This window comes from Indicator indicator, chromosome 10 (assembly GCF_027791375.1).
Source record: "Indicator indicator isolate 239-I01 chromosome 10, UM_Iind_1.1, whole genome shotgun sequence".
Taxonomy (NCBI): domain Eukaryota; kingdom Metazoa; phylum Chordata; class Aves; order Piciformes; family Indicatoridae; genus Indicator; species Indicator indicator.
The window spans coordinates 19,903,118-19,927,160 of record NC_072019.1 but is presented as its reverse complement, the minus strand read 5'-3'; the positions used below and the strand labels follow the sequence as shown (position 1 = coordinate 19,927,160).

At 44.7% G+C, this 24,043-nt stretch overlaps 2 protein-coding genes across 2 annotated transcripts in view; one reads left to right on the top strand and one right to left on the bottom strand.

Moving 5' to 3' along the window:
* The window catches only part of SZT2 (SZT2 subunit of KICSTOR complex), a 55,914-nt gene extending 44,039 nt beyond the window's left edge, over nt 1–11,875 (bottom strand). Inside the window, exons 1-9 of the mRNA XM_054384618.1 lie at nt 11,846–11,875; nt 11,476–11,601; nt 11,141–11,314; nt 10,626–10,796; nt 8,639–8,770; nt 6,451–6,610; nt 5,881–5,987; nt 5,488–5,698; nt 4,261–4,431 (exon numbers count right to left, since the gene is read on the bottom strand). Of these exons, the coding sequence (XP_054240593.1) occupies nt 4,261–4,431; nt 5,488–5,698; nt 5,881–5,987; nt 6,451–6,610; nt 8,639–8,770; nt 10,626–10,796; nt 11,141–11,314; nt 11,476–11,601; nt 11,846–11,875 (1,282 nt within the window). The remainder of the gene's footprint in view (nt 1–4,260; nt 4,432–5,487; nt 5,699–5,880; nt 5,988–6,450; nt 6,611–8,638; nt 8,771–10,625; nt 10,797–11,140; nt 11,315–11,475; nt 11,602–11,845) is intronic.
* Nucleotides 11,876–14,429: 2,554 nt separating this feature from the next.
* On the top strand, nt 14,430–22,624 carry MED8 (mediator complex subunit 8). The gene is made up of 7 exons (XM_054384541.1): nt 14,430–14,528; nt 15,089–15,207; nt 16,228–16,372; nt 17,016–17,156; nt 17,562–17,643; nt 19,948–20,196; nt 22,515–22,624. Exons 1-7 carry the CDS (start codon nt 14,430–14,432, stop codon nt 22,577–22,579), a joined length of 900 nt encoding a protein of 299 aa, XP_054240516.1. The 3' UTR covers nt 22,580–22,624.
* Nucleotides 22,625–24,043: the final 1,419 nt, after the last annotated feature.

Here is a 24,043-nt window from a genome sequence, read left to right as displayed (position 1 = left end):
TTTTAATTAAGTTAATTTCATTCTCAGAAGCTCCATTTCCACAGCTTTGACAAAAAGCGTGCACTAAGGGAAAAGAAATCCTTACCCAGTTTCAGTTGTTACTGTACAGATTAAACCAAGGTCAGCAGCCTGTAACAGAATAGCCATTCTCCCTAACAGTCCTACACTTACCTGCATCTCAGAAATTCACCTTTCCTGAACAAAGATGATCAAAGGTGTATACTATATTTCACCTGTATTTCCTCTCAGGGATTACTAGGATTTTATTTAGCATCACTATTATTTTCCACAATGTATGTTTTGCATGTGTTTGCCAGGGTTGTAACTTTTGCCGTTTCTATACGAAGACGGTCTAGCTTATCAGAGAGGATAAACAAGAATTTATGAATGTCTCTTTCCATTTCATACTCTCACCTCACTCTTACAGCCTTAGTGCTCATCCACTGCTTTCTGCACAATATTTTCAGTCTCATAACAAAGCCTTTCTACTTCAGCAGCAGCAGCAAACATGACAACCAAATTCCTACATTTTCTGACCAGAACATTAATGAAAATATTTTCCACTTTCACCTGCATTTCCATTATTCATCCTGGCTTCAATCCTACATAAGCAAAACTGAAAATACAGATATAATATTTGCTTAGTTTGAAACTACACCTAGATGAATCTTTACCTTGTTCTTACTGCAACGCAATCTATTTCTGGTTGTTGGTGTAGAGCTGATAAAAGTTTTTGCTTTGATTTCTTTCATAAATACCAACACTGGGGTTTTTTTGTTGTTTGTTTGGTTGGTTTTTTTGTCTTGTTTTGTTTTGGGTTTTTTAATCACTTTTTTCCCCCAATTTCTGACACTGTAAAGAGCCACTCCCACTGGTCAGTCTGTGCCTGGCCGTTTTTAGTGCTGGATCAATTCACAGGGGAAGATGAGGTTTGAAAATGTCCTCCAGGCTCTCCTCAACACACAGCAACATGAAATGGTCATCTTGATTTTTTTGTTGTTGTTTTGTTTGGTTCTGGAGGGCAATCTTCTCACTTTTCCCCAGAAAGAAACAGAAGAGTTGAGCCATGGCCCACAGCTTCTCAAGCTAAGTTTCTCTTCCTTCCGTACTTTCCAGTCCTCCTCCTTTCACATGCACTTCTGCATTCCTAACTAAGCATAGCAGCATTCTCAATGCCTAAATACCCAAATTCAAATAGTGAGGGCAACCAGAGCACTTATAAATATCACAGAAAACCCCTCCAGGCAATTCTGAGCACAAAGTTAGCTATTTATTCCATTTGCCTTTGGCAAAAGGAAGCAGAAAAGTGTCAGTGTCAAAGTCCACAACTGTACTCCCCTCTTGCTTCACAGCCAGCTGGCTACTTAACAGCCTTCAGTTTGCAACTTTTGGCAAAAGCTTTTGGCAAGCCAGGTTAATTAACTGTTCTTTGTTATACACTTCTCTACAGAATGGCCCAAAGAGCCCTGATTAGCCAAACATTGGCACCCTTAGCAAAGGCAGTGCTGAATGTCTAAATGTCTCCATCTTTTTGTAAAATCTAACATTTAAAATGTTAGTTCAACAATTTTTCTGATGACAGCCAGCAATTCCTCAGACCATTTAGCCTTTTCAAAATATAATTAACATCTGCTACTATTCTGAAGGCTGACCTAGAAATGCACACTGTATTTTCAATAGCTCAGACATTTAGTTTTTAAATTCCTTCTAAAAAACCATAATCAAAATACACATAAAGCATTTCTGCCTCAAGGAGCCCCCGAGCTGCAAAGAGCTAGACAGTGTTCAAAAAGAAGGGGAAAAAAAAGAGAGAAATGAGATATTGTGTATGTTTATCCCCTTCTCACTTCCCCCTGTGCACCTGCCATAGCTATTCACCACAGAAGGTAACTGACCCAGTGCAGCTGCTCATCCATTCTCTGCTCTTGTAAAAATGGAAGACAAATCCATTTAGCATTTAAAGGGTTAAAAGGCAGCATGAACATTACCCAGAGGAAAAGTGCAGGGAGCATGGTGAACATGTGGTGTTATTTCTTAGATATTCCTGCAGGGTGCAGGGATTTGCTGCTTTATGATACCATGAGCCAGAGTTGTAGCTACACCTTTGTGCAAAAAGTACTCATCCAACTGCTTCATGAATGATTCACACCTGCTATCTCTTCCAACATTTCTATATAGGACTTTACAGTCACTGAGAGCACTTCACCATTGCTGCCAGATTGAAGAAATGTCCTTTCTCCTGTGCAGTTCAAGCTTTAAGTGAACTGATTCACTGAAGGATAAAAAACACAATGCTGAGCACAGTCTGGACAGGAACAGACTTGTCAGGCTGTTTCACTGACATTCCCAGACAAGGAGAGTGCAATGGATATAATCTGCCTGAATTTAAAGGAAGCATCTCATGACACACCTACAGATTAACAAAATCAATCTACAAGCATTACTAGAAGAGCTGTCTCAATGGGAAACCTTAGCAGATTCTTACTTTTAATAGAAAACTCCTGAAACAAACAACTAAGGACATTTCTGAAGACCTGCTTTAGAAATTATCCCACCTACTACTAATTAGCAACCTTCCCAAAAAAAGATGGTTTAGATCCATTTAGATTACAAGAAGCATGAAGCCAAAAGCACTGCAACTCACAGTCATCACACAGGAACAGTGAGGTGAGCTGAGATGAACTTAAGAGTACCATTATGTGAAGAACAGAACATTTAGAGACTACTAAACAAACAAACAAGATCAACAGAACACCTCAAATGGTTCATCAGCTGGAAGCAAAGGTGCATGAAAGATACCAGGATTTCTGTGCTAATAATGCAATGCAGTTGTGGAGAAAGCTCATCTGGTTCCTGATCTACCACATATGGTATTTTATTTCAGAAGTATGGAAGTGCTAGCATTACTGACCAAGGCATCAATAAAACCATATTTACAACAATCTCATCAAGAAATATGAGACCAAGCTGTGAAAAGTAAACTACTGAGGGGGGAAAAATGCTATTGAGATGAATAAACAGAGCAGAAAGCCTTGCCCTAACAATAGGAGGCTGAAACAGTGGATGCTTAACCTGCCAAATGGGAGGTTACAAGGAGAAAGTCATTGTTCTTGATACATTTATGCAATGGCAGAGAAGGAGGATAAACTTAATTAAGGATAATAAAGTCATACAGGTCTAATTTGGTCTGAGTAAGTTTAGAAAGGAAGCTAGAGAAACAGCAATGAAACTCCTGGACAATCTTGCAAGCAGAGCAGTGGCACAAGATATTTACATGGTTTTAAGATGGACCACAATAAATTCATGCGGCGTGTCACATGAAATGTCACATTGTCACGTGACAATTTAAAAATACTTTCAGATTTTTGATTTGCTGATATAAAACATATTTTGTGTATCGATACCCCCAAAAGAATAGTGAAGACATTGGATCAGCACATGTTATGCACGATTACACTGTGTTTTAAGAACCCTATCCCCCAGGCTTTCTGCTGGTCATTGTGACAGTCAAGAGTAATTCCTCCTCTTGTTTGCAATTTGTAACTTACATTTGCATTTTTTACATCTCTTTCAATTAAAGCACTATCATGAGTCACAGCTGGAGATGTAAATTCAAGTAGATACACTCCTGAGATGTATCTATTTTAAATCCATCAAGGTCCCTAGTCAGCAGCTAGTGATCATACTCCATATTTCATGATCTCTAGCAAGTCAGATGAGAGAACAGGATCACTGGATGGCTTTATGTTCTTCTAGTATTGGTCAAGGTTCTGTCTGATCTGGCATTTTCACCTACAACCATCCCTTCCCCCGCAACTTCCTTTGGAAGACAGCAGTTTCAAGGCATTAAACCTGCTGTACCAAAGGGCTCAAATTTGTGTTAATAATTTGCAGTGATTCTATAAAAGGACTAGAAAGGGATGACAAAAGGAGATATATAGATAAAATCCCAGAAAATTCTGCAGAACCCCAAGTTCTGCCACTAGTTTTCCTGCAACCATGGAGACACACTTCCAAAATACAGATAATCCGTCTGTCACTCAGTAGGCACTTGTGGCCACAGATGAGGAGCCTGGCAAGTGCAGAACTGAACAACACTACAGGACAGTCCTGCATCAGGTAATTATTCACAAAAACAAACCTGGATTTTGGAGAAAATACCTCCTTTCTCCACTCTGCTAAGATGGTAGACCTTGTACTTTCCTCTAAACAAGTGAGAACAGAGTCTGAGCCTCCAACCCCCAATGCCCCTGCAGTCACCTTTTGTGATGTTGACCTCACGGATGCTGTAGCCCTCACGCAGCCGGACTGAGACAATGCTCACAAGGTCAGCATGCACTTCTTTCTCAGTGTGCTTCTTTCTCCTCATCGCCAGAGCAGGGTTGCTGCTTGCAGACACCAGGTGCTCATTGAACAGTCTGTGCTGAGACACTGCAAATGGCAGAGATGGGGTTTGTGAGGGAACAACTCCCCTCCTCATTCCACAGCCTCCAAAGTGCTTTACCAAAGGTGCCAGGAACACTCACTGGCCTCAAGAAACACTAAGTCCTTCAGGCACCACTTAAATCCACTCCTGTGTCTGCAAAGCAGGCAACAGGTCTGCTAGCACGGCCAAGAGACCTGGAAGGATGGACAGGGGTCCCAGGCCCTGCTTCCTCTGGGACATTCTTTGTGACGAGGCACATGTCAGGAGTTATACATTTAGCCTAGACAGGCAGAAACTGTGCAGGTGTTGCAGTGGTCACACAGCTAACTTTTGGGCTTTACCCCTTTCCCTGGAAAACCTTCAATTCCCGGGTGCTTTCTAGAAGGGTATCAGGATGTGGAAGCCTTGAGTTTAAACCATTAACACACAATCTTTTTTAAGATTAAGCATTTCAAAGTCCCAGGCCAGCTCTCTTCAAACTTGTCACTGTATGCAGCTTCTGCTGCCACGCTACAGTAAGCACAGATGGCACCAGCACATTGCCACGGCACGGAAGGGTGTTGCTATGTTTTACTGGTAACTGATCTCTCCTGACATACTCTCAGTCACACATCCATGAAATAAGTACAACCAGGAGAGGCATTTGGGACATTTCTCAGGGTCTAGTTTTTCAATCTAAACTGCCATCTGCAAGCCCACTTAGGACAAGCTCTCTAGACTATATACCCAACCATGAGCTAGCCAATGTGCAGGAAAGGTTGAAAAGAGCTTCTCATCCCCTCCAAGTTGCAACACAGCAGGTCTAACTGCAGTTTGATGAGTGAAGTCCACCGAAAGGAGAACAGTGCAAAACTGAACATTAGTTTTCTCCAATCTACCCAATTCCTGGAATCAGGAAACACATGCAAATGAGGCTGCATGACCTAGTAGTGCCATACCAATAGAAGGTATGGCCCAGAGGATAACAAGGGAAAGCATCAGCATAACCTAGCCTCAGTGAGTCACCCTAATGAGAGGTGCTGTAAGACATCAATCAGCTGAAAGACATGCACGTTCCTCACCGCAGTAGTATTCTGGATTCTGAGACTCCCCAGTATGCAGAAAGGAGTATAGCAGAAATGCCTTGTGATACACATTCAAGTCCAGGCTCAGGGGATCCAGCTCAGGGCATGTGGAGAGGTAAGCACCAAAGGTGGCCATGGCAATGAATTTCATCAATTCCACATTAGGAACGTGGCCAAAGCTGCAATCATACGAGTAGACACCGCCCACCTACGGGATGGATGAAGAAGATGCCTAAGAGAATACATTAGTGCTAAGGAGAAGGCAGAGGACCAGTAAAGGCCTCAGATAGAGAAGTCTCCTCTTTTCCTCCAGAGGTGAATGCCACTGACAGCAACCATCCTTCCTCCGGCATGCAGCACCCCCACACTCCCTGCTAACAGCAGCCATACCTGCACAAAGGAGCAGGCCACTGTGCCGCTGCGGAGCTGGTTGAGTAAAGTCTCGCACACAGCCACATCAGGGACACTGGTCACACCATCCGTAATTATTATTATACCTGGGAACAAGGTGGTATCTTAGTGCATACTCCATCTCAACCAGCTACCACTCTCCCAGTATATCCAAAGATAAAATTTAGGCAGAAAAACAGAAAGAAAAATCCCAATGCTGGTTTAGAGCTTCCAAGGCCTTTTGGAGCTGGCAAATTTCCTGACTAGTCACAGAGAAACAGTAAGGCAGGGCACAGCTCTGCACACCCTGGGTTGTTCTGAGCACGAGTCAGTTGTGCTTCTTCAGAACTCCCTAACCTTGACACACACCACACAGCACTGTGCTCTTCTTTCCATTCCCACCACCACAATTTACCCTCAAAGTGCAGAGCCAAAGCTGCTGTCGGAATTTTATCCCTAACAGAAGGGTCCGCACACCAGCTTTTATAAAATTAACCTCAGCCTAAGGCAGCAGGAATACAACACTTCACAAACAACTGGGCAAACCTTAACCCAGAGGACGAAGCCAACCTGCGCTAGAGTTCGAGGGCAGCAGCTGCAGTGCTAGGATCCCCTGACGGACCATGCTGACAAGGCCAACATCAGCAGTGACAACAGACACACTGGGCTTCCTCCCAGATGATTCTTGGACATCACCAGGACTCTCTTGACTCAGGGGTGACAAATCCACCTGGAAAAGCGGAAAAAAAACAAACTAAAACACAACATCTCATGGGGCAGACTTCAGCCTAGCTCTAGTTCCAACTCTCCCAAACAGCCCTCAGTCTTGCAGCCCCATGGTACCACAGCCCTGGAACACTTCAGCAGGCTCCAGCTTTCATTTCCGGGTGTTCTCAGATCCTGGCCACTTGGGTCCCCCTCAGAATAGCTGGGCAAGACTGCTTGTGGGTGAAGGAAGGGGACAACATGCTGAGAGCCTTATAACAAGGTGATTTCTCACAGAAGGGGAAAGATGAGACACTTTGGTGTCACTAAAGCTCCCTTCCAGCACAAAGCAGTTCCCAGTCATTTAATAGAATTATTTTCCTTGTCTTTTAGTAGAAATTGCAGCTACTCAGCATCTATTCAAGTAAAGTCCAGAAACACTGGAGAGACAGAGACAGCCTTGTTTCACTTACGAAGCACTGCAGCCAATGCAGTGAAGAGCCTCATAAGGACAAGTCTATATATATTTACATTGATATATTTATATATGCTCTTTTCAAGCAGCACTCATTATGAAGGGCAGGTACAAGCAAATGCAAGTAGGCTTCTCCTGCATCTTCCATGAAACACACTCCTCAAGGAAAGCATAAAAATTTGTATAATTACACTAGGAAGGAACCTACTGTATTCAGTCACCTTGCCTCGAGAAGACTCTGGCAGTTCAAACCTGTAATAAGCTATTGCTTCACTTTTACTGCTAATACAGAGAATGGGTGAGATCCTTCCCTGCAAAGCTACAGATGACAGAGCTGGGAAAAGAAATTCAGAATTAACAAAACTTTTCTGCACAAATGGGAGCAGTCTGTGACTGTGAGCAAAAAAAAAAAATCCAAAAACTGACTAGCAATCACTTTAATTTGCCAGATGCCTTAAATTCAGACACTTGTTGACAACGACACAGCTAATGCGACTTCAAAAGTAAAAAACGTTTCAGTCCCTGCCCTTCCCCTGGGGCTTCTCACCTCCACCCCAAAGCCTGTGGCAGGACTCACTGGTCCCTCTGGCCTCCAAGTGCACCTCTTCCCCCCATTTGCATGGAAGTTACAGGGTAGTTTACCATGACAGAAATACTACAGCAAGCAGGAATGCATGCAAACCACGGCGAAAACACCAGCTGGACACACTGGTAAAGGTATTTACTTCCTGCAATCTTCCTTCTGTTCCAGGACTGATGGTATTATCATTCAAAGATATAAATTTCAGATAGAGTATGTGATTTGAAGCACTGCAGGTATGCAGCTACAATAGATCACCAGTATTCTCCTTCTCATATGATTTTCAGAACTTTTTTTCCTTTGTGCCCAACTCTAAAAATGAACTCTAAATAAGAACTAATTAACTTCAGCCAGGCCAATAGTGCCTTTGACTGCAAGAAGGGTGCCCACAGATGATTGTGACTGCTACATGAACATGTCAGTGTCACAATATAACTTTCAGATTCCTTCATTTCCAAGATCAGAAGATATGATCTTGATAAGAAATCCACAGACATTCTGAATCTCTGCAGAGTCTCACTTTTAATTTCATCCTAAAATCTGTTTTATAGTACTCTTATTAAATTGCTGATATTTTTATCTGTGGCTACTAAATTTCATCTGCCACAGATTTCCGGGAGAATTAGAAACTGTACTTGATGTTCAGTCAGTTTCATGGTCAATTTTTGTGGGAAGGAGGAAGTATTCACATATTCACAGCTATTTACAGATTAATGATATAGTCATAATCACCTCTTCCACCACCTTTGTCAAAGAGAAAGCACATCTTACAGTTTGACCCACAATATACAAAAATTCGTGCTGCTTTATTGCACAATAATCTTGAGGAAGGTAATCCTTTCATCAGCCCTTGTAATGATTTACTGGTTCTGCTTTCCTCACTGCTCATCTTATTACTGAGTCCCATGAAGTTATCTTACAAATTCCTTAGCTGCTCAGGGTCTCAGAGTACAAATCTCCAGGGAGCCAAGAGACTCAAACACCTCTGCCTTCCTTACCTGTGGTTTGGGTTCATACTGTTGCTGGAGCATCTCTGCTACTTTGTTCTCAAAGGCACATAGCTGTGTGTAAACTTGGTGCAGAAAGGCCTCTCGCTTCGTCTCATCCAGCTGACAGCCCTGGAATAGTACCTGGTCCAAAGGCACACATTTCAGTCATCAAGTCAAGGTTTTATTAGTACCAGCTCCCAAAACGGTACTCAGGAGCACAGTTCTGCATGGTGAACTTCAGACAAGTCCCTGACAAAGTACAGGTGCAACACAGGTCTCCTCTCACTATGTCTGCTCAGGGCTAACCGCCTGTGAGCGGCAGTGTTTCACAGCAGATGCTCACGTAACTCTTTGGAAAATCTCAGGCAAGAAATTTCTACTTCATTCACCTTCTTCCAGCAGTTGTCAGGAGAAATCAATGTGGGATGCTTGTTAGAAGCCACTGCTCTGATGTTTCTAAGGAAGCCCTGTTTGCTCTAATCTACCTCACCTATAAACAGGTCCAATTACCTTCCAGTAAGTGGCTGGATGAAGCAACACCAAATTGAAATAAAGAAAAAAATTAGACTGGACATTACAAAAGAGGATGACTGATGTGACAGAGTGAGCCTGCCACCACAGAAACTCCCCAAGCTGATAGGCCTGATGCTTGTGTTTACAGATGCCTGGAAATCTCTGTCCATGACCAGGAAGCAAAGAAGATACAACATGCAGACAAAGAACTCGGAAGACAAGTGGGATGTTGCATGCTATTCACAATCCCTCAGCCTCAAGTGGGCAAACCTCACAGTGACATAGGAAAAGTCAATTATTACAATATACCCAGATTTTCCTGGATGAGAGATACATGTAGATGTCTTTTCCTCTGTAAAAGGAATGTAAAGCTTATCCAGCTGTACGCAGAGATTACTCTTCCTGGCCTCATACAGTAAATGCATCTTTAGAGACATTTGACGATGAAAAGCATAGCACCTTCAGAGCGCCCAATTTAGTGTAAATAGGGGAGACACCAAGGCAAAGCGTGATGCTGTCTGCAGGACGGCTGGACAAGATTACACATAAAACACCACTGTAAGTAAACAAATTCCTGCTTCATTTACTTTGGTAGGACGTAAGAATGGACCAAAGTGAGGGCTGCATTTGTCAGGCACTATACAGACCATTAAATGCTGCAGCCTTACAAAAGGCTTGGGCAGAGGCAGGCTGGGGAGAGAAAAAGGGAACAAGCATAGACTAACAGGCTTCTCCTATTACTAGACACTTTCCCTGGTACTAGCAAAGGGATAAAATACACCTTCAGAAACATGAAAATAATGTGAAAAATACTGTGAGATGGAAGGGATCAAGGATAAAATACAAAAACTACATTGGTATCACAAACCAGACAATTTATTTAACAGACCTGCCCTGCCTCAAGTAAAATCCCATTGATGATCTCAATACTGGGGCTGGATGCTTTTTCCAGTAAGGAGAAGCATATTCATAGCAGTGCAAAAAGAGACCAGATTTTGTAGGGAGAAGCAATTATATTTGAATAAACCACTGCTACACAGCTGGAACACACAGACAAGCTTTCAGACACACCAGGTCTTAGCTTCAAGCTAACTACAACAGGTTATAGTTAACAGAAGAATTAGCCAACAGGAGTGAAAAAAAAACAAACAAAAAAAAACCAAACCACAAACAACAACAAAGCCAAAACAACAATAAGCACACATTCAACAGGAGGGAAAAACTCCTTTTGGCCCAACTCTGAGCCTGTGGGCAGTGTTCTCTGCTGAGCCCTGCTTCCCAAAGAAGAAACCTCTGCTTCCTGCCCAGAAAGGAGAAGTTGCTCACATACACTTCCCCACCCCACTAGGCTGCACATTTTAATGAGACACATCTGCAGCATCACAGATAACAGAGCCCAGTTACCACCTGCCCCCACTTTCCTCTGTCTTCACAGGAAGCTCAGTGAGCAGCTCAAGATGCCAAGGGAGAGGCTGAACTTTACCTGATGGGACTGCAGGCCAATGATGGAGGAATATGCCTGGATGGTGACAAAAATCTCTGGCTGGTAGATAATGTCTGAACCAGGGATACGAAAAGGTCTTAACAATCCCACCAAGCATCGGGAAAGGGCATGAAATACTTCATCAAAAATTATCTCCCCTGTTGAGTCATCCTACAGAAAGAGAGAAAAGGAAGAGCTTTTTCATCTTATAGGACTTTCAGTCTCACTGCTGGTTACCCCACTATGCCGAGACAATGGCAAACATCCTTCTGCAGTGACAGCTGGATGAGAATGACAGCTCCCTGTAAATGGAAATCACATACTGAGCATTCAGCAGAGAAACAGGAACTGCCATTAAACTGCCTAGCTAGGAGCACTGTGTATCTCCCTCCCAAGAAAAGTAAGACTCCTGCAAAAGTTAGAACTAACAGGGAGAGGAATAAGCCTTCTCAACAAATACAGATGGGTTCAACTTTTTAATGCAGAAACTCCAAAGAGGCGGCTTCAGCACTTACCACAATTCCCGTGGAAGGGCTAAGATCAAGTTCAATCACAAATCGGTACTGACGGGCCAGGAAGGTGACCCGTGTAGAGGGCACGAGGAGATAGGGCCTGGGCTGGACAGGCTCATCTGGCTGCCACCCGTTAGGCAGGATGCTGAGAACATCCAGTTCATTTTCTGATTTTACCTGTAAGAGCAAATAAATAGTATGCGAGAGAACATCAAGTCAATCTAGAAGAATCACAGAAAGGTTAAAATCTTCTGCAGACTCCAATTGCTCCAGCGAGGTACACAGCCAGCTTGCCACACCGGCCATGGTGACACCACTAGCCCTGGGCACCAACTCACCAGCTCCGGTTCAGGCACAGCCCAGATGACCTGATGGAGTCGGCTGAGAACCCAGGCGAGGCGCACGTTGCGGGAGATTCGATAGTCTTTCTTCATCAGGAGGAAGACGTGCCCTGCTTCCTCCACCTGCGGCGGGAGCACAGCGGCCCAAGTCACTCCAGGGATAGGCGAGCACCCCAGGAGGGCCCCCCGGCCGGCACCTCACTCTGCCGCTCACCCCCAGGCTGCTTCAGCCCCGCACCGCTCGCTTTCCCTCTCGGGCCGGGCTCCCCCGCTCCCCAGCGCAGCCTTGTCCCTCGCACCACGGCTACCCTTCACGTCGCTCCTACCCCCGCTCCCCAGCTCAAACCTCCCCGCAGCCGCATCCCACCTCCGAGTCGGGCCTCTCGGCGGCCGCCATTGCCGGTGCAGCCCCGCCCCGCGCTCTCTGCCCCCCGCCCTCCGCGGCTGACCCGGAAGCACCATTCTCCCGTGGCAACGGGGCCGCCGCCGCCGCCATGCAGGTGAGCGGTGTTGGGGCCTGAGCGCGCCTGAGCGAGCGTGGCTGCGGCCTCTTCGGAGGCCTCGGGGCGCTGGCCGGCTTGAGGAGGTGTCGGGCCGAACCAGCGAGGCGCCGCAAGCCCTCCCGGGTAGCTGGTGGGGCCTTGCCGCGGGCGGGAGGCCGGCGCGGCCTGCGGAGCCGTTCCGTGGCGGGCCCTGGCCCAGCGTTTGGGTAGCTCCTGCCACGGGTGCCGCGAGCTCCACAGGGCTCGGCTTGAGGCGGCGACCAGTGCCACTGCCGTCTTTAGCCCGACCCGGGCTGGGGAGGCGGCCGTCGAACGGCGATTCCCTCGCTCGCCGGTTGCGGCGGTGATTCCTGCCCGTTCTCGGCCAGTCGACTTCCCAGGCGTCAAACCTCCCTGGGCTGAAGCAGCCTGGGTGGGAGACGGAGCTCGCGGTCGAGCAGCTGGTGCAATACTTTCCTGTGCAACCACCTCCTCTTGCTGCACGGCTGTAGGGTGAGCCTCCGAGTGCCCCCTTTCCTCTCGCCCCTTCATAGTGCCCTTGGTAAGAGTCATCAAACCAAAGGTCCATCTATCCAGCAGCCTAACTTTGCCACTAGCTAAGAAGCCCCCACCCAGAAGCTGTGAAAGCAAAATAAGCTACTGGTGTAATTTTGTGTAAGTATTGCTAGCACATCACTTGTGTTTAATAGTCTTGAATGAATTTTCATTGCTCTAGTTCCTTTTTGAAGCACCGTGCGCATTTAATGATGTGCAATGGAAAATAGTTGTGGAGGTTAATGATAGGTTAACATGTTGCCAAGATTCATCTCCTTTGGTTGGTTTGAAACCACTACCTGCTGGCTTCATGCAAGTCTCCTGGTTGTTCCTACCAGAAAAGAAAGTGAAAATAGATAGTCATGCAATTCCTCATCTATGGGGTTTGTTTATATTGTCTTTCCTTGTTTCATTTGTTCACACATACAAGTGTCTGTTTTAGTTGCTGCATCTATAGAACTCATGAATATTCTTGGATCATCACTGTTGCCTTTACTTGTACATATTCTTACTATATCCCTTTTCTGTTGGAAGGAAAAGAGTGACACAGTATTCAAGATGCAAATGAGGCATGCATTCATACAATGACATAATGCTTAGTTTTGTGTTGCTTTCCTAATATCCTATTATCGCTTTTACTTCTTTGACTGCTTCTTGAGCCTTAGACAGATGTTTTCATGGGCAACCCTCAGCTAATCCCAAGATCTTGTTTCTGAGTGATAACATTATCAGCTCAGAGAATGTCATTGTGTACAGAAAGCCAGGATTGGATTGGGGTTGTGTGTTGCTTGATATTTAGCTACTCTGAATTTCACCTTTACCCCTCTGTTGCTCTATATCAGGAAGTCCTTCATCAACCCTGACCCTAAGCCCTGTCTTTACTACCTTGGGGCAATTTAGTATTGCTAACAGGCTCTTTAAAGCACCGCTTGAATACAGCACACAACTGTGAGAGGCACAGCATTTCTTGGAACCACTGTTCAGTCTTACTGCATGCATGCTTTGGAGTGCTTAAATCTGCTTCCAGCTCTTAATAGCTTTGGACAGAGCCTATGAGAGAAGGAGGCTTGGAGTACACTGCTTCTACAAGAGCAAGGTGTGTGCAATAGGATTTCATTCATCCTCTTGAGGGCTTCTCGGATAAGCACAGGCAGCAGGCCAGATGGATTGTTGTGGGGTCATGTGCCTGGCACCCCAGAGTAAAACACTGGCTACCAGCCCAACGTGTAATACAGGCATTCATTAATCTTGTTGCACAAACACAGTGCACACAAACACTTGTAGACTCATTTCTTAATTGCACAAGAACTGGCTATTTCCATCACAAGATGGAGGAGAGTGCTTTTATCTTGAGGTGGAACACCCAGCAAGCCACTCTGTGAATCCACTCCATGCACTGGGAATCAAAATTTAACAGAGTTGACTCAGCCATTTCTTCAACACTGGTTAAGTGATCAATGATTACTAAAAAAAGCCTTTATACTCTTGTCAGACTATAAATAAAATAGAATCTAATTTTGTGTTCTTGTGAACATGGAAGATACCTGATAATCTCTCCTGTGAAGCTCTGAGTGATCCAGTGTATTTAAACAGAACAACAAACCAAATAGCAAACATGCCAACAGCTTGAGTTACTCTATATGCTTTCCCAATCGTCATTCCCTTTCTATTATTTGATTGCTTTGTCTCACCCTCCCCATGGATCACTACTGTACAGTTCTTGACAATTTACATGAGTAGTTCATTAGGGCTGGGACTTTAATTATATTTTGTGCAATATTGTAGTATGAGGAAGGTGGAATAGATAAGATTGTAAAGGGTTTTTGAAACAGAGTCAAGGATGTGCATTGGTGTCTTTGGCAACAGATTCCTCTTCCTGACACTTTGCCTGTCACCACCCTCCTTCACCTAGGGATGTCAGTGGAAAAGAGTATATTTAAACAAGGTATTCCAGAACGAAAGGCAGGAGCTGACGTGTGCGCATATCAGTATGTGGAGGGCCTCCCACAGCCGGTAAGGCACAAGTAGAAGAGGAACTGGTGGTTTCTTTAGCAGCTGTAAGTGGCATTTGGACAGGAAGAAAGTAAAGAATGAGGTAAGGGCAGAAGCTGGCATCTTTAGGCCATACTCATTTTGCAGAGGGATGTTTTGGATGAACGCATTGCCATGCCCACGTGTGCTGTCAGAAAAGGCTGAGGGAATGCTAATCTAATTTGAGGTGGGTTAACTTAAATGGCTCACAAAGGTGGCACGAGCTACTTCAATGACTTTGCCTGATGTGGCAAAAAGCAGATGTAAGAGGTAATGTCTTCCCTACGCTCATCTAGATCTTAAAGAGCACAACTAACCAAGGGTTTGTGCTTCTTTGGCACAAGCCTCATGTCAAAGCCTTCCAACCCAAGGGAAAAGGGTCAGTGTGAAACCACAGGATTTTTATCTCTAGAGTCTCTGCTTCCCCCGAAAAGGAGACTCTGTAGGAGACACTGAAGTATGGATCAGTGTTTGTGGATCCACAACACCTTGGGAAGGCGTTAAGCTTTTCCTCATCCCTTGTCTTTCTTGCCTTTTCTTAGAGAGAGGAGAAGCAGCTGGAGCTGACTCTGGAGGCTCTCATCAGTCAGGTGGCTGATCTGAAGAACTCCTTGGTCAGTTTTATCTACAAGCTGGAGAATGAGTACGACCGACTCACATGGTAAGGTGTCTCACGGAGCTGGGGGCACTATATTGGTCACTGCTGAAGCAGCTTCAGGCTCAGCTCAGAGGACCACAAAGTATAATTAAAACCTATTACTGTCAGTAGGTTTAAAATTGCTTTTCATATTTCTGGAGGAACCACTGCATGTCTTTCTTCAAAAGAATAGTTGAAATGCATTGGTTTCATGCTGTATAATAATAAAGTCATGCTAACGACTTTTAGTCTAGACACTTTATAAGAACTATGCTTGCATCTGCAGTGACTTGAAGCTTCTCAAACAGAGTATCTTAGAGACCTACATATGCTATAAAATGAGCAATGTTTTTTCTGGCTTTTCTTGGCTCTGATATAAACTGAACTCTTGTATTTTGCTGATTCTGTGTTTTACCAGACAGTTTGAGAGACTTGCAAGCTGGCATTCTCTTCTTGATGGAGGACAAAGATGCTACAGCTACAGCTAAACAAACTATACAGTATCTTGGACAGTGTCTGCCACTGCAGTGGCAGTTAGCTTTTATAGTTAATGTTGTAGAAGGTAGAAGAAGTGACAAATCCTCCCAGAGGAAGCTGAAGGTGACCTCTGTGACAAGATTATCAGTTATTTTGCTTCATTGTTGCTTTGTCTGAATAGCCAAGCTATCAATATTGTCACTCCTGCCGGTACTACTTAGGAGTGATATCGTTTCTCAGACCTTGCCCTAGAGTTGCCCCAGGAGAGTTAGTGATAAGGGAAGTATTGCTTCTGTGTATGTTACTGAAATCCCAAACAACTGCCACTTCCAGTGGAACTGCTGCAAATTGAGCTGTTTGCAGCATTTGAGCTGTTTGCAGCAGGGACTGGTATTTTTCCCCACCTGCACATTCAGCCCTAAGTTTTTTCTGCTTACCATCTGGTGTAGACCAATTTGAGGAAGAATAGTGGTATTTCCTCACTTCTCAGCCACTTGAGTAAAGAAGAAATAAAAGCCATCTGTGGCATCCCTTTCCATGTTCTGTCTTCTTTATTTGCTTTCCCAGGCCTTCGGTTCTGGACAGCTTTGCCTTGCTCTCAGGGCAGCTGAACACCTTGAATAAAGTGCTAAAGCATGAGAAGATGCCACTATTGCGAAACCAGGTTATCATACCACTAGTGCTGTCTCCAGACCGTGATGAGGAAATCATGGTAAGAAACTTCCCTCTGAGTGCTGGCCCTGGAGTGTGAGAAAGTGCTTGCATTTCTGCTTCAGCCTGCTGTTCCCTGTGCTTGCCATTGCTCAGCTTTGAGTACAAAGAAATGGTGATGAGTAGTTAAGCTTTGCTGAGGGGCTTTCACCTACAAGCACTTACACTGGATACACTGTACAGGAGGTGTTCCTCTTTGCAAAGATGTTGGGTTTGTGATGTTGGGGCTGAAAGAGATAGTGTCTTGATGTGTAACTGGAAGGTCTCCTTGCAATCTCCCGGCTTTCTCTGCCACAGCTCAGCCTTCTGTCAGACATCTGCACCTAGGTATGCACTGTTTGTCATCTGACCAACACAGGCTGTATTACAGAACCTTCAGGGTGTGCAGGAAATGTTTGTTCTCTCCTTAAGTGAGAAAATGTTTCAACTGATCACGGCCATGCTGGTGGGATTGCACTCCCCATGGGGGACCCCCATGGGTTGCAGGCGTCATGCAAATTCCTAGACGAATTCTTGGAACTTCCTAATGCTCCCCAGATCAAGGATTCCTCACAGTCTGCTACTGGCCTCTGCTCTGGCCTTCAGCAGTGTGAGTGCTGGGCTGGAGGAAGAGACTCTGAGCATGGCTTGTCCAACTGTTGCAGCGGCAGACAGAGGGACGTGTGCCAGTGTTCAGCCATGAGGTTGTGCCTGACCATCTTCGAACTAAGCCTGATCCTGAGGTGGAGGAGCAAGAGAAACAGCTGATCACAGATGCAGCTCGAATTAGTCCTGATGTTGCCCAGGTAGGTTTGCTCCATCTCCCTCTTAGTCTTAGGGCACAACATGCCTTTTAACTTTGCTTCCTTCACCCTTCCATCTGACAGTTTTCTTTTAAGCAGTGTCCTTTTCTGTATGAGATTTCTCCAGCTGACCCTAGCTGGGGTTTGGTTTCCTCCACAGTTTGATTGACCAAGGGAATGTAGCTCACTGGCTGTTCACAGGAAGTGCCATCAGATGTCAGAGAAAGGTGGAGGCTATCCTGTCCCCATAGTACCATCCTGAATTCATTACCACTGACCTCTCTAGGTCCTGCTACCAAAATGCTCATGTTTGGTTAGACAGGCCCTGGGAAGAGAAAACTTGTTTGTTTACCTTGCTGACCTGCATTGGAGGTATCCTGGCAGTTTCTGATGGTTTTCCTTTTGCAGAAACAGATCCAAAGTCTGAACAAAATGTGCTCAAATCTGCTGGAGAAAATCAGTAAGGAGGAACGTGAATCTGAAAGTGGAGGTATGTGCCTGAGGTGAAAGTGGGGTTCAGGGACTGAGCAGTAGGCTTGAGAGAGTAGTGGCAAAATAGGTAAGCCAAAGAGACTGAAGCATGAGAAATAAACAGCATAGGTAAAAGAGTACCAGAAGATGCAAGACTAGCTATCCTAGAACCTCCTAATTTGAAAAGGGGTCCTGTGGGCGCAATGAGTCCTGCTGTGTGACCTATATGTGTGGCAGGAAGGTCATTCCAATCTTCTGCCATATCTGCCTTTGAGGAGGTGGCAAGTATTTACCAAGGACATTTCCCAATCGACTTGGATTAATAAAACTAGCTGTGAAAATGCAGTGGCAGTGAATGGGAAACCCACACAGGACAGCCAGGGGATCAGGCCCAGCCAGTATGGATTCATGAGAGGCAGGTCCTGCTTGACCAACCCGATTTCCATCTATTACCAGCTGACCCACCTAGTGGATGAAGGAAGGGCTGTAGCTGTTGTCTGCCTGGACTTTGGTAAAGCTTTCAACACTATCTCCCACAGCATTCTGCTGGAGAAGCTGGCAGCTCATGGCTTACACAGGTGTGCTCTGTGCTGGGTTAAAAAGTGGCCAGATGGCTGAGCCCAGAAACTTTTGGTGAACAGAGTAAAATTCAGTTGGTGGCCAGTCACAAGCAGTGCTTCCCAGGGTTCAGTTTTGGGGCCAGTCTTATTTAATATCTTTATCAACGATCTGGATGAGGGGATTGAGTGCTCTCTCGGTAAGTTTGCAGGTGACGTTAAATTTGGTGGTAGTGTTGATCTGCTCAGAGGTAGGAAGGTTCTGCAGGGGGATCTGGGCAGGCTGGATCTATGGGCTTAAGTCAATTGTCTGAAGTTTAACAAAGCCAAGTGCTAGGTCCTGCACTCGGGTCACAAGCCCAGGCAATGCTACAGGCTTGGGAAAGAGTGGCTGGAAAGCTGTCCAGCAGAAGGACCTGGGGGTGCTGGTAAACAGCCAGCTGAACAGGAGCCAGCAGTGTGCTCAGGTGGCCAGGAAGGCCAACAGCATCCTGGCCTGTATCAGGAATAGTGTGGCCAGCAGGAGTAGGGAAGTGATTGTGCTCCTGTACTCAGCACAGGTGAGGCTGCACCTCTAATACTGCGTTCACTTTTGGGCCCCCCACTATACAAAAGACATTGAGTTATTGGAGTGTGTGCAGCAAAGGGCAACAAAACTCATGAAGGATCTAGAGAACAGGTCTTAAGAGAGGAGTGGCTGAGGGAGCTGGGGTTGTTTAGTCTGGAAAAGAGGAGGCTGAGGGGAGACCTTATCACTCTCTACAACTACCAAAAAGGAGGTTGTAGTGAGGTGGGGATCAGTCTCTTCTCCCAAGTAACTTGCAATAGGATAAGAGCAAATGGCTTCAAGTTGAGCCTGGGGAGGTTTAGATTAGGTATTAGGAAAGATTTATTTACTGAAAGAGTGATCAGGCATTGGAACAGGCTGTCCAGGGAGGTGGTGGTGTTGATCCCTGGAGGTATTCAAAAATGTGTAGACATGGCACTTGGTTCAGTGTGCATGGTGGTGTTGGGTTGACAGTTGGACTTCATAGACACGTAGGTCTTTTCCAACCTTAATGATTTTATGATTCTGTGACATCCTCTAGATGATGGCTGCTTCAGACTCATGGTCAACCTTTTCTGGCTCTGACTTTGATGATGGATATCCAACCTTATAGGTTGGACTGGATGATCTTGGAGGTCTCTTCCAACCTGGTTGATTCTATGATTTTATTGGTCTCTGCCATTAGCTATTCACTGTTCCTGGGAGTCCTGACTCCCAAAGGTAATAGGGTTTTTTAGGTCATCTTTGACACACACATAGTTTGACCAAGGACTGAAGTACAGGTTCTGTCTGGTTTCTGGGATTAATGGTATAACTGTGCAGGTATGTGGCAGAAAAACTTGCAGACACCAGGCTGTTCACGAGGGTCCAAAAGGGGATGTTGCCATTGTTTATGTAAACCACAGTGCATGTTACCTGCCATTGGATTTAGCATGGAAGGGTCTTTAGTAGGAACATTCTCATGGACATGGAGGAGTTGCCTTCCTCTGTCCTTCTTCCCTGAGCAGCTTATGCTTTGCTCTCAGTGGAGAAGCTGTTCAGTCACTGCTGTCCCTGGATTTTGTGTCTTCTTTGACCCTGCTGAGACTCTTGCATGACAACTTGTTAGAAGCTCTTCTCTATTACATGCACAAAAAGCAGAAAAGCAGATTCAGGGTCAGCTATGCTACTTTTTAGACTCGATAGCTAAAATGCTTAAAAATCACTCATTTTTGTACAGGTTTACGACAGAACAAGCAAACTTTCAACCCTGCAGACACCAACGCACTGGTAGCAGCTGTGGCCTTTGGGAAGGGACTGTCAAACCGAAGGCCCCCTGGCTCTGGAGGATCTGTCCAGTCAGGCCAGCCAGGGGCTGGTGCCATCATCGCAGGTGCTTCAGGCATGCAGCAGGTCCCAATGTCAGGTGCACCAGCTCAGCAGCAGCCGATGCTGGCCGGAGTGCAGATGGCACAAGCAGGACAGCCAGGTAAAAACGTTGCATATCTGAGAGCCGTTGCAATGCAGGGAGTAAGAAAAACAAATGTAGATGCAGAGATTCTTCCCCAGTCACCTTTTAGATATAACCAAGTAAGAGGTTCTTTTCCAGCTTTAACAGCTTGAGTCAGGTTTTAACAGTGGAGTAATACCTGCTTAAAATTGGCTCAGAGGTTGAAATGGATCCCAGCCATCCAGTGTCAGTTTCTTAACTCACACTGCAATACTATTTTAATCATAGACTTAGTGAATATACAAATCAATACCTGGGGAGATCACAGTCTAGTTTTGTAGGGATCTGTGTTGGGGGTTTTGCTGTCAAATTTAAGTTGTGGGTAGGCAGTGAAGTAGAAAAGTTTGGTGATGATGTACTTAAGGTAAGAAAACCCTAAAAGTTGTCTGTAAAGAGTCACAGAAGAATTTCATATCACAAGTGACTTCATAATAGTAGATTATATTTCTATTAAATATAAAGTGAAACACATAGGCACATGGACTCTAGCCCAGTTACTAGTATTTGGGAAAGAAATACTGTAAAGGCATTTATTGGATGTTCAGCTGGGCCAAAACTGCCCCAAATGTCAGGAATTACTAGAAAGGGACAGAGAAACAGGATAGCATTAGACCATTGTATAAATCCATTGGGCACCCATACCTGCAATATCATGTGCAGTTCGGATTTCTTCTCTGCTGCTGGGGATAGCTTTGAGGTAGGGAAGCCCCAGATTGTATACAGGAGGTGAATGTGGAACAGTTGTTCAGCATTTCTGACAGTACAGAAGGATTGAAGAAAGTGCAGCGATGAAAATACCAGCTTGAAGATTGAGAACAAAAGAGAGATGCTTCTCTGAATATTGAATGATTACACCGTAGAGCAGATTGACAAGTGTGTGATAGGTAGATAAAGTTTGTATGAGATGGAAAAGTAAGTAGGTAAATTTCTGGATGAAAAATCAGTCATCTGCTAATCATAAAGATACCATCTCTGACTCCAGATGCCTGAGCTGCAGTATGTTAGAAGCAGAGGGGCTGTTCTGCAGAGGTATCACTGCAGGTTTGCCCTGTTCAGATATTCCTCCTTAAATGTCCTCTGTTGTCAGGAATGGATTGGTCCTGCAGCCCTAATCCTGTACTGTCATTCTTATGTTCATGTTAATTGAGATTTTGGGTATCAGATATCCTAATTGGTGTTTTCATGCTTTTTTAATGACTGATGTTCAGAAATCAGCTTGAGTAACAATATTAGTCCAAAGTTCATTACCTATTTTTCCATCTTTTATTTTTTCCTTTCTCTCAGCTAATCAGTCATATTCTGTTCATATGTCTTTGTGTGAAAATTATATCTTGGACCATCCTTGTCACTATTACCTGCGCTTTTTCTGTTTGTTGTCAACATCAGAACTGCTCATGGTTTTCCAGATATGGGTGAACCATACAGTCCTGGTCACTCTTCCTTTTGGATTAATGACCAATGGTATTTGTCTGTTAGCACAGAAGTGATACAAGATTGCCTGTCAATGGCCTGCTTTGGATATGCTTGAGAAAGTTAAATAATCTTTATTTTCTTAGCTATTCACTCATCACATCTTTTCTTGCCCTCCTGCACCACAACTTTAATTTTTAGAAGCTGTCTTTTTTCTGTTCTAATTCCACATTCTGAACAAGTGTTCTTTGAATATCTCTATGCTGTCTTTAATCACTGGGTTTTTTGCTTATTTTTCTGACCATTTTAGTTTTGACTAGCACTGTACACTTACTGTAAGCTGATAGTACAATGTCTTTGAACATTTTCCCACATGGGATTGGTATGAGCAAAGAGTAATAATACCCAAGATGGGGGTGTGATTAAGAGAAATTAAGAGATCTGGGAGAGGCTTAGTAATTTAAATATATGTCCTGACGATAAATAATGTTACATGGAAGGGAATGTTGTGTTTTCCTCTGGAATGGAAGTGGAGATCAGTCTGCATACTTCTGTGAGTGCTGCTGCCAGCAACTTCTGTGAGACTGAACAAGTCCCACACTCCTGACAAAGAGAAAGGCTTATTTAAAAAGGACTAAGGATAGAATTCGCAGGGATAGCAAAGGGACACAGGAGTTGTCAAGAAAGTGTCTCAACAGAGAAGCATACCAATTTGTGGAAGAGGTTGTGTTAGGTCAGACACTGGAATATGCTGTAGCAGGTAAGCCTAGTGTGGCACCTGGAGAGGAACAGGAGAAGCTCAGAGTTGTTGTGAGTCTTGCATGCTCTTGAGCAAATGTCCTCTCGTACAGCCAGTTTTGCACTGCCTTTTCTTTTTCTCTCTTCAGGAAAAATGCCAAGTGGCATAAAAACAAATATAAAATCTGCCTCAATGCATCCATATCAGAGATGAGCTGAGATGAACCAGACCTAAGGGACAACACTTACCAACATTGTTCATGCTGCAACCACACCATCTGGGATTCCTTCTAGGTCTTCCAAGTCCCTTCAGATATCCAGGGCGCCAGGGGTTATGAGGCCTTCCTAGGGTTTTATTTAGCATTGGGTGGCTTTGTGGAGCTTCTAGTGGCCGTGTCTCCTGGATACAACTACTTCTCTGTTTGATGAGAGCAAAAAACTTTGCTTCTGGTGTTGATCCCATCTTCAGGTCTGTCCTGGTAGACAACTACCCTTTCCTGATACAGAACCTGAAGAGCTCCATGGAACACTCTGCTCCTTGTTTCTACTTGTTCACTTGGGATGTTCTTTCTTTACTCCTTTTTGAATAAAGACCTTGTTATTCATGCAGCAAAACACTGGTGTCCATCTCTCTGGTCATAAGGACTCAGGACTCTCATTTCCTTTTTGGATAAGGCTACAAGGAAGCTCCAATCTACACAGAAAATGTTGAGTGCTGGAGCTGCAGGCTTGCACAGAAAAAGCTGTTAAAAAGTGAGTCAGCAGAGTACAAACATAAGCAGTAAACATCTAGTTCATTGTAAACCTATTATGACTATTCACCAGAAAGAAAAATACTGAGAAAAGACCATTAAAAGGCCCAAAGGAAGAAGGCAGCATTTCAGGAACAGAAGCACAGAGTTTTTGTATTCTTATGCTGCTGCAATTCCCAGCTGGATCCATAGTTCTGGTTTCCTATAAAGTTTCTTAGCTACTTCAGGATTAATTTGTCACTTCCAAGAGATATTTCAGTCTGCTTGGGACTGTGGCACCTCTGAATTGGCCAGGCTGTGAGATCTGGCCCATTTCTCTTTGGAACTAGGCATTGTGAAGACATCCCTGTTCTACTTTCTACCCTTGAGCTGTAATATGCAATTTGCCTAATAAAGGTTTCCTCTGGGAAGAAAGGGTGGAGACACATGCCCACAGAGCATGTCACTACTTGCAGCACTATCCTAAACCCAACCTTTGTGCCTCTTGCTGCCCTTGCCTGGACTTCCCTTTTAACTTGTGGTGAAAGCGAGCACTGTATTTTACTCAACAGCATCTGTCAGCAATCTTATGTGTGAGGAAATCTCCACTCAGCAGATACAGCCTGCAGCTGCTCCTGCACTGCTTGCCTCTGAGCTAATCGGATCCTGCTTATTTGTGGAGGCCATGGCCTGTTCTCCCATAACAAAACTTTCTGCAAAGCTGTGACTAGGGCAGTTACCAACCCATTTTCACGTGTGGGCCCTTGAAAAGCACTGAGCTGGGAAGTAGGAAGTTGATCTGGAAGCACAAGCAGCTTATATAATAAACAAAGTCACTCCACTATGAATGAGCCCAGTGATGTGTCTGCAGTGGCACCAGCCTAGCCAGACTGATGGGATTGCTTGTAGCTCATAATGAATATGGAGCTCCTGGCTCTCTCCAGAAG